The sequence below is a fragment of the Corvus brachyrhynchos genome, unplaced genomic scaffold (genome assembly GCF_000691975.1).
Source record: "Corvus brachyrhynchos isolate BGI_N302 unplaced genomic scaffold, ASM69197v1 scaffold28, whole genome shotgun sequence".
NCBI lineage: Eukaryota > Metazoa > Chordata > Aves > Passeriformes > Corvidae > Corvus > Corvus brachyrhynchos.
This window is the reverse complement of record NW_008246058.1, coordinates 10,083,452-10,093,529: the sequence shown is the minus strand read 5'-3', so window position 1 is coordinate 10,093,529 and position 10,078 is coordinate 10,083,452. Positions and strand designations below refer to the sequence as shown.

Sequence of the window (10,078 nt, the reverse complement as noted above, 5' to 3'; positions counted from 1 at the left end):
CGCTGCCGTTTCCCGGCCTTCCCCCCATGGTACAGCGCTTACCAGGAATAATGGTCTCTTGGCAGGGGCAGCAGTTTGTGCCATAGTTCATATTTTGGTGGACTGAAAATTACGTGATATTTTCGTAAAACTCGATCACAAGCGTTTGTGGGGAAACTCCAAGAACTTCTGAAGTGACAAAAGTTTTTGAAAATCCTGCCCCTCAGGTCTTAATAGCTTTCGCGTCTGTTCGATCATAATGGTGATTTATTTTTCATACATCAACGCTGTCTGAGCTTTACTCGACATTCTCAGTGGTTCTTCTTTCATAACCAGTATTCACATGTGAGCTCAAGACAGCATTCAAGCCCTTTTCAGTCTCCTGTCAAGAATAAATGAATGGTTTATAATAATAATTTTGGCCATAAAGGGGGAACCTTTAGCTATATACCAGGCGTTACAAACATTATACTGTAGAGAAGATAATGCAGAGAGAAGTGGTGTGATCTTTGGTTTTCATTTCGTTACTGCTAATCTGTGAAGAAATAATTGAGTAGTAGAATAATTCCTCAGTCATGAATTGTTGCTTAGTTTGGTTTTGTAGCTAACAGGAGGAATATTGCATGGGATGTATTTTAGCAGAAGCCAGTAAATTGCCTATTGAAATAGCTCCCATGCTGTCTTTCCTGTACCTTTTTCTGTAGGATTGAAGCAAAACAAAATGGAATTTCAAAAATTCAGTTTTTGGCTCAAATTGCATTAATCTCAGGAAAAATTTTAGCTGTTATTGAAGAAAATAGTGCTGTAAGTGAATTAATAAGGATGAAGAAGTGGGCTTGCTTGCCAGTGTGTCGGGAAGTCAGTTAATTTTACTTTGATATTTGGTTGTATCACCATGATGTCATTAGACTGATTGGGAAAACCTTGATTGACCATTCTTTTATATCTTTTGAATGAAGCTGTAGTACTTGTGAAGCTCATCTTGGATGGAGATCATATGGATCATTACTGGTGTTACTAGATTTTCACAGAAGTTGCCTTAAACCACCTTGTGTTGAAAAATTTTCCAGTTTTTATTTTTCTTGAGCAGATGTTACAAAACTGGGATTTAGGGTTTTTTTTTCCTGTTGTTCTTGAGTATCAGTGACTGGAAAGAGAAATGAGCTTTTTCACAGGGTGGGTAACATGCACTGTGAACATGTTTCTGTACATTTAGCCCTAGATTGTTTTGGCCCAGGGCATTGCAGAGTTTATGTTTATGCTCTAACATAGAGGCCAGGTGTAGGATACTCAAGCTTACTGCTTCTGGATGTGGCTAATTCATACTGAGGTGAGCTTCCTGCTCTTAGAAATAACCTCCATATTCTGTTTCCAAGAGTTCTGATTGACATTTGTGGCATTGTGCTAGGTGTAGAGTGGGTGGGGTTGAATGAGAAACTTTGGAGGACCAGCTGGTGAGTTTTATCAGTTCAACTTCTCAGTTGTGTACATCCAAATGAAAGTCTGGTGTATGTTGGTACAAGAGATTGTCTCCACTTTAGAAGCACACATTCGAAAAATTCTGTATTTTTTTTCTCTATTTTAAGAGACAAAAAATAAGGTGAAAATGGAGTCCTGCCACAGACCATGCGAGGACTCTTCTTAAAGAAGACAACTTTTCTCTTTTTTTCTGTGTGAGCTTTAACAGGTCCTGGTGCAATAAAGCTTTTCATAGGTGAGGTGATCTCAGCAGTGTTGTCACCTAGTTCCTAGCAAAGAACTTGAACACAGTTCTAGGAATTTTATGTAGCTCATTTTGAATCTTTCTAAAATGCCTTATTTCTGTGAAACCGAGTGTATGGTTGATATGTCCGTTATATACCCAGGCCTTTCTAAACAAGACATTTTATACTTACATATTGCTCAAAGACGAATCTGTGGTTCAAAGTTAGAAAAGAAGAACTACATGAAACAAATGAAATAGTTTGTACCTTGCTTTGCTTTTAACTCAGGTTCTTTGAGACAGAGGTAGGAGTTTAACCATAGTTAAATGTTGTTAGGTACTTGCGTGGTACAGGTGGTTAGGAAAGATAACTGAAAATAGCTGTGTTTTCCAGCGTGGGAGCTGTTGTTTTTATTTTTTCTTTCTTTACTTTGTTGCTGTGTCTCAGGCTTTAAAGTGTACTTGGAAATCTGTGTAGCAGGAAAACATCCCATTTAACTTCATGGTCTTGATCAATGGGCTCAGATGATCCAATACCACAGGGTGCTGTGGTATTGAAAGACAAGCTTATATGTTCTTATGTAACATATTTTGCAGTAAAGCTTATTTACTTGAGACAAAGATAATATGTTGCTCCTTTTTTTTTTTTTTTGATACTGTTACTAATTATCCTATAGAAAATGGCATATTTCCTGATTCCTTCATATGTAAAAGAATTGGAAACTATGTGGAGTGACAGGAAGCCAAGAACTGCAGGTGTAACAAAGGATCATAATGTATTAGGTTTGGACATCACTTGGTACCAGGATATGTGCAGCCTCTTACTAGGTGGTTCTTAAGCTATGTAGAACTTCATAGAATAAATATTTATATTTTCAGTGATACATTAAAGATGATTTTGTGCCATGAGTGGAAATATTAAAAAAAGCAAACACCTCTGTAACTTCATTTTAGGAGCAAGTTTTGGAGTTAACCTCTATGTGCAAAATTAGCATGATCTGCAAACAGGCAGCAGTTCAAGACCTCTTAAAATAACAATTGACTTTCACAGAAAATGCATCTGACATTGTCAGAATTGGACAGAAAAACCAGGTTTTCTTTTCTTACCCTTGCACAGCAGCTTAATGGCATTAACACATCACACCCTGCTAAAGTGAAGCAGTGACTTCAGGCTGTCATTCCCCAAGATTTTGGGGATCTTTGAGTGCTGTCACAGCAACTCTTGTTTCAGTCAATAATTCTCTTCAGTAGATATCATGAAAAAATGAAAAAGAGAAATATGGCATATTCTCTAAAATTAGCTTTCTTTTGATATAAATTGAAAAAGTGAAAAAAGTATTTTCTAAGATTTTTATAAGCTCTGAATGCCTCTTGCTTAAGTTCTTTGTAACATTAAATTAGTAATGCTACTGTATTAAAAATTGTACTGTTCCAATAGTGGCATTTAAAAGTTTTTGTTACCGTGTTCATGTGAGACTTTTCTCAAGGAACTCTGTGTCATTTTTGAAAATATCATAAAATGCTTTATAAGATGAAGTTTTAACTGTGTATATGTAAGGCCATTTTCTTGCAAATGTGTGTATCTGGGAACGTGTTGTATACAAAAAGAGAGAAAATTCCTATTGAATTTAAAAACCGAGCACTTCCATCTTTAATGTCTCTAGTCATTAAAGTCCACTTTAGGTGACAAACTCCCTTTCTGTGACTAAGAAACTGAATTCATATTTAGTTTGCATGGAAAGACTGTAGGAAATAGAAAACAGTCTTAAGATTTTATCTCCATGATAATCTGTGTGCAGTTAACTGATTTTTGATGTGGTTTTGTTGTGTTCTGTTCTGTCTTTGCTTTCTTTTAGCTATTCCTAATTTTCAGTTGTAATCAAAGGGTCAGATCAGTTTACTCTGGGTTTCATATATGGATTTATGGGATTACAGCAGGCAAAGGTGAGATGCTGGGGGTTTTTTTAAATTGAGGCCCTTTTGACAGCAGAGTTGCCAGGGTTAGAGGCAGCATCTGCAGCACTCAGCTATGACACCTGTGCCTCTGCCTGCACCTGCCAGATGAGAGTGCACAGAGGTGGGCTGTGCATGAAGATTTCGTGTCTGTAACAGAGAATCAATATACAAATGAGCTCTGGAAATATAATGGCTGCGGGGTCCCTGACTGACTGCCGTGGTAGCAGCTATATGCCAAGGTCACATTTTGGAGTCTGAAATGTCTGTCTGCCCCAAAGTGGTAATTTCCTTCATTTCATCAGGGGCTTTTAGATACCAAGGACTTGAAAACTATGATCCAATTCATCAGTGCAAGTGTAGGTAATTATAGGAGGATTACTTCATATCTGGTTGCTCAGGCCAAATGAGCTGACACTTTACCGGACACAAAAATAAAACACAGGTTGTGTCTCTTGGCTTGCAGTAGACTTCTTGCATGGTTTTAGGAAACAGCAGACATTGTCCCAGCTGCCTCTGTTCCTTTGAACTTGTAATGCTTTTGATCTACATGTGCCAAGCCTGCCAATTTAGAAGAACCCAAGTCTAAAACGAATGTATCAGTTGCTCAGCACCAGCCTATATGTGACAGGAGAAATTGTAATTAAACTTAGACATTTCTTTACCTTGTTTTTTTCTTCTAAAATTGCTAATTGCTCCTGCCCAGCCTTGTATTACATCTCCAAGACTTTTAAGTTATTATTATCTGACTCTTTTGATAGATTTCTTAGTAAAAAATTGATTTGACTAAGAAAATGTAATGTTTTGTTTATGTTTGACAGTTTTTAAAAACCTTATGTAATTTTACTGCACTTCTTAGTGTTTTCTTTCTTCTACCTTCTACATAAAATCAGTATTTCTAAAATTAATAAATCTTTCATTCATCAGCTGACATTCTATTCTTTGTCCTACAGGTTTTTTTCCATTGCTGTGAATGTTGAGCTTGTGTGATGAATGGTAGATGTACCTTCTGTTAATAAATAATTCAAACACTATTCCATTTGGAATCACACTGAAATGAAGGCATTGATAATTTCCAAGTAAATGAGTGGGTGGAAATCAGACAGCTTATTTATTTTCAGGCATTTAGCTTGTCAGCTTTTGTGAATGTTTGTGCACGCTCACATTCTTGACGTCTAACGTTGAATTTCCAGGGACCATCATATGTCTAGAACCATTTAACTTTGTCCATGCATATGAAATGTAACCCTGTGGTGGTTTTGGTTGAATTTCAAAACACAAAATGTAGCACAATAACAGTCCTATGAGCAATCTGAGATCACTTCAGGTAGATGGAACAACTTTCAGTGCTTAATTTTTAACTGTCATTTATGTTAACTCTGTGTTTTGAAGTGCAAGAAAAACTGACAGTGTTTAGATCTATCGCTGTATTTGTTTTTCCAGCTGTTGTAAAGTTTTAAAAAAATATTAGCAACAGTTATCCTGGTACCTTCTTATTAGTAAAGCCACTATCTAGTAATGAAAACTATTTTCCTTCAGTTTTCTCCACATTTGTTCTTGTGTATAGAACATCTACACATATATAAATGTTTATATATATAAAATTGCATTCTTAGCAATTTCCTGATCTAGAAGATAAATAAAGCTCAGGCAAGGTAGCTTCTAGTTGACTTGAAGAAAATGCCTGCTCTCCTCTTAAATGTACTCTTGAAACAAAAATCCTAATGCTAAAATAACAGTCTTTTCTATCTTGCCTAGGTAAACAGTGATATTTTTTTGGACACTTCCCTGGTATAGAAAGCCTTCACATTCATGTCTACCTTTCTTGAAGCTCCTTTCTCTAGGAGTGTGTCACTTCCTTTCAGAGTGGAAGTTTTAATGTTTTTTCTAAAATTTCAAGCGAAAATTTATCCACCTGTAGCGGAAATGCAGTTTTAGTGTTGTTTGTGAATGTGTGAAACTACTTGGGAGAAATCTCTTGTAGCCTATTCTACCTAACAATGGATAAATTTTATTATTTATTGGATAACTAGGTATACATTTTTTTACTGCATGTGTTACTGTCCTGAGGGATTGCAAACTTAGAAGTTGAACTGATTATTTTAGAGTATGAGTGCAGTTTGGGTAATGAGGCTTCAGAGATCTGTTCTCTGTAGTTTTTTAGTATTAGAAGTAACTTTCTTAGCTCTGTTGCTCTTTAAAACCATTCTTCATATGTGTATCTTATCTATCATATGCACATTCAAATTCCATTACTATCTGGAAATTTCAATTTTTTTACTCCCCTTTGCCCACAGATATGCGTGACAAAATGAGGAAATGGAGGGAAGAAAACTACCGAAACAGTGAACAGATAGTGGATGTTGGAGAAGAGTTAATTAATGAATATGCATCTAAACTTGGAGATGACAGTAAGTAAACAACCATTATTTTAAAAGTTTCATTGTCTGATTTGGTTTTCTTTCTTCAGTCTCTATTTTATTTAACAGCCTTTGTGTTGTCTTTGAGTATGTGCTGATGTTGATGAAATATATATTACTTTCTTAGTCTAATAGGCTTCCAGAATTCCAAGAGTTTATTTCTTTCCCAAAAGTGGGCTGCAGTGAAAACAGCTGTAAAAATTACCTGTTAGAACTGTTAACTTGCTGTACTAGTATTTAGATTGCAATGCAAAAACTTCATGTGCAGCTGTTACTTAGATGTTACTTGCCTGATTTTCTGTTCTTCAACACTGTGACAGAAATTGAAGCAAGTCTTCATGGGGATCTGGCTAGAATATGGCAGTTTTGTTGGGAAAAACAGAATTAGAGCTTTTTTGTCTTTCAAGATGTCAGAAAATACTTCGGCACTAAAAGCACTAAATTGCTTAAATATGTTTTTAATTAATTCCAGCAGTTTCTTAATTTGTCCCTGTTTCAGATGTGATTCATGAGAGTAGATGGGGAAAAATCTACAGACAGAATTAATTAATCCTGTTTACATGATAGGTGCTTCCTATTGTCTTAAACAAACTCCAAACCAATTATCTGCATTTATTGTCTCTTTGTGTCCAGTTTGGATAATTTATGAACAGGTGATGATTGCTGCCCTGGACTGCAGTCGAGATGATTTGGCATTGGTAAGTTTTCAAGTTGACTTTTCTTTCACACTGTATGTTTTCATCCTGGGTGTCTCTTCCAAATAGGTTTTTGGACAGTTACAGGATATTCTGAACTCCATAGCTTGGACTGGTAGAAAGAGTATCTGTCAAGAAATACACAGCTGTGAAGGAACTGCCGCCATCTACCTCCTCTAAGGCATAACTTCTGTTTATACAGATCACATCTCTTCCAATAGCCATGAAAATATTTACAGCTACTCTGGTATGGGCTAAAGGTCAAGAATAATATTAAAGTTGCCATATTGTACAGAGAATGTTTGTTTATTGAAAAACTCCCAAATTATATTGGTTTTCTGAATGTTTTGAGGTAAAATGACCCATCTTACATATCATATTATATGTCGTGTTGGCTACCATCAAAGAAAGTCATTGACATATTGGAGCAGATCTTCAACATGAATAAGAAGCTGGACTGCATAATGTATAAGGAAAGGCTGGGAGATCTGTGTTAAGTCTTGGAAAAGTCAAGAAGGGATTTTTGAATATGTACTGATGGGAAGGAAAGTAGAAAGAAGGTGGGCACATTTTCATAGATGTGCAGCAAAAGACAAGTGTGGGGTGTAAGCTGCAACAAAGGAAATTCCATTTATGTATTAGGACAAACTTTGTGAATGCTTTGTGACAACTGGCACATTGAAGCTGTGGAATCTCCTTTGGAAATGCTTAAAAATAGATTGGGATATGGCCCTGCACTCCCTTGGAAACTGGCTCTGTTTTGAGTGGGGATTTGGAGCAGGTGAACTCCAAGGGTCCGTTGCAATCCAAGTTATTTGGTGATTGTTGATAAAAATATTGTTAATGGATATTTGAGTTTTATTAATTTGGATGTAAATTTATTTGAATGATACAAATAACAATTGAGATAGAATTAGCTTATTTTGAACTGTAACTTGTTCGTTAGATTAAAAACAAAAAAAGCCACTGAAACAAAACAACCCAGTCAGCTTAGCTACTTCTTTAAAGACAACAACAGGAAAAGGCAAAAGTGTGTCTTGCAGGAAAATTTTAATAATCTTTTCACCCCTCCTTCAGAAAACAGAAGAAAACAGAGGCTTGTCTTGCACCCTGAAAGCCATCAAGCTTGAGCTTATTCTACGTAAAAAGCCATTTTCAAGGCCCCAGGTCTTTCACAGCAATTACTTCTCCAGTGCCTTGTTCTCTGTCAGATGACAAAATACCTCATAACATCTTTGAGCTTCATGTGATGTCATTTGGGTAAAACGTAATGCAACGGGACAGACTAGAGGATGTGGTTGGGAGAAGGGCAGTTTGAAAGCAGGCAGAACTAGACAGGGTTATCTGGCATCCCATATATATGATATATATGATAAAGTGGAATATGCTGGAAAATACAGTACAAGACTTTGAACCTGTGACCCCACTGAACTTCCTTCTCTTTTGTCCCTCAGAAGAAAATACTCTTGTAGTATAGCTGTTTGTTTAAACAAAACCAAATAGACTTACTGTTTAAATAAATACATGATTAAATAAATACTGATTTATATGTAAAACAGATTTAGTCTTTATTTTCAGGGTCTTTTAAAGAAGACTTTCACAAAATTGTTGACGGAGCCAGTGTTGAAAGATAAGTTGTGAAACACTATTTGTTTGTACTAACCCTGGCAGGGAGTTTAAATTTCAGTGTCTGTGCCCTTTAAGGAATAGTGTGGGGGAATGCAACATTTTATATGCAGCTCAGAAACAAGATTAAAATCATAGGAGGAAACTTAGAGTTATTTTTTATTTTTTAATTTGATTGATTTATCATAAGTCATTAATTCAAACAGGTCGACATCATTTGTGGCATTTTACCACAGCTGTAGCTCCAAAGTAGACAAACAGCTTTAGAACTTCTGGTATTTTAGCAGTGAGCTTTTGACAGCTGTGATGCATTTTTCTTAGGGGGAGAGGTCTCATCTACTCCAAATGAGAAGCTGAGGTAGTTTTCAGAAGCATTTCTCTGTCTTTTGTTTTTTTCTTTTTCTTTCCTCTGTTTATTACTTTGTCCTTTCCATCCTGCACAAAAAGCCCATGTGTAGTCCATGCCCCTGCTGCAACCAGCCAGTTGGTTCACACAGGTGGTTTAGTGCAGTCACCTGTTGTTGGCAGCATTTGAATTACCAGTGTTTTACCTGCTGAAGTCCAGGTTTATATTTCTCTGCCTTTGTCTGATATTTAAAAAGTCAGAAAGCAAATTAAGTGCAAGCTGAAGTTTCACATGCAAATTATGTTTGCCGTTGTAACTGAGAGAATTCTGAGAGAATGTCGCAAGTAGAGTATTGACGTGGTGCAAAACCAGTTCTCAATAAAATAAATGATTATGGGGATTACAAGTTCCATTTAAAGAGGACATTCAATGCTGCTGAGTCCAGAACATTTTGAAGATACAGCTGCTGTAATTTATTCTTGTGCTTTTGGTTTTATCAGTGTTACAGTGAGTTGTTTGTGACTTTCTTACAACTTTTCCTGTCACTTTGTTGTGTCCAATAGCTTAATCTACATGAGCTTATTTTGGCCCTCTGGCAGTGTTTGATTGAGTAATGATTGTGTAGTGAGATCTAATGTGAACAGTTCTGGTCTTGTATTACTCCTGCACTTGAGCACTACTTTCATATTGTCAATGAGGATTTTTCAGATGTCAAAGTCCTCCTGCAGAATATGTAATTTTTTTATTATAAGTGTTACAATTTTTGTTGTTTGTGGAGAAGAATAGTACATGTATTTATAAAAATCACTATCCTTCGGGATCCACTGATCACTGGACCACAGGATGGATTTATTGTATTTTTTTTTAAAGTCTACAAGGTTGTCTGGGTTTTAAAAGCTGGAGTGAATCTACTTTTCTTGAGTTTTATGTAAATTTTCCTGCCTCTTAAGAATGGTCAGATTAATTCAGATGTCATGTAACATGCTGCTAAGTACATGTAGTTTTTTGTGACTAGAGGAACAGCAGTTCACCTAGACATCACTCAAGAGTGCCAGTAAACTATTTCTGTACTAAACCTGAGTCTTTCTATCTGAAATTGCAATGTAAGGATCTTGGTTCATTGCAAATTAAGTTGGTTGTGATGAAAATAGTCTGTTCTTGCTTGAGGCTAAGCATTACAACTTTGGTTACTGTTGCTTTTCTCTCTTCCTTTTCTATTTTTTAGCATCTATGAGAGATGTAAATATTCCCCTTGAATGTGCTTTAGCAACCTGTTTATCTACAGAAACAAAGAGGGATCCTACTAATTGTTACTGATTTGTACTTTTTCCTTTGACCTGTGGATGTGATGAGATGG

General features: G+C 36.1%; 1 protein-coding gene across 1 annotated transcript in view; it reads left to right on the top strand.

Annotated features, from left to right (window-relative positions):
- Positions 1 to 5,904: 5,904 nt before the first annotated feature.
- The window catches only part of EMC2 (ER membrane protein complex subunit 2), a 32,343-nt gene continuing 28,169 nt past the window's right edge, over positions 5,905 to 10,078 (top strand). Inside the window, exons 1-2 of the mRNA XM_008642643.2 lie at positions 5,905 to 6,045; positions 6,688 to 6,752. Of these exons, the coding sequence (XP_008640865.1) occupies positions 5,934 to 6,045; positions 6,688 to 6,752 (177 nt within the window). The 5' untranslated portion in view covers positions 5,905 to 5,933. The remainder of the gene's footprint in view (positions 6,046 to 6,687; positions 6,753 to 10,078) is intronic.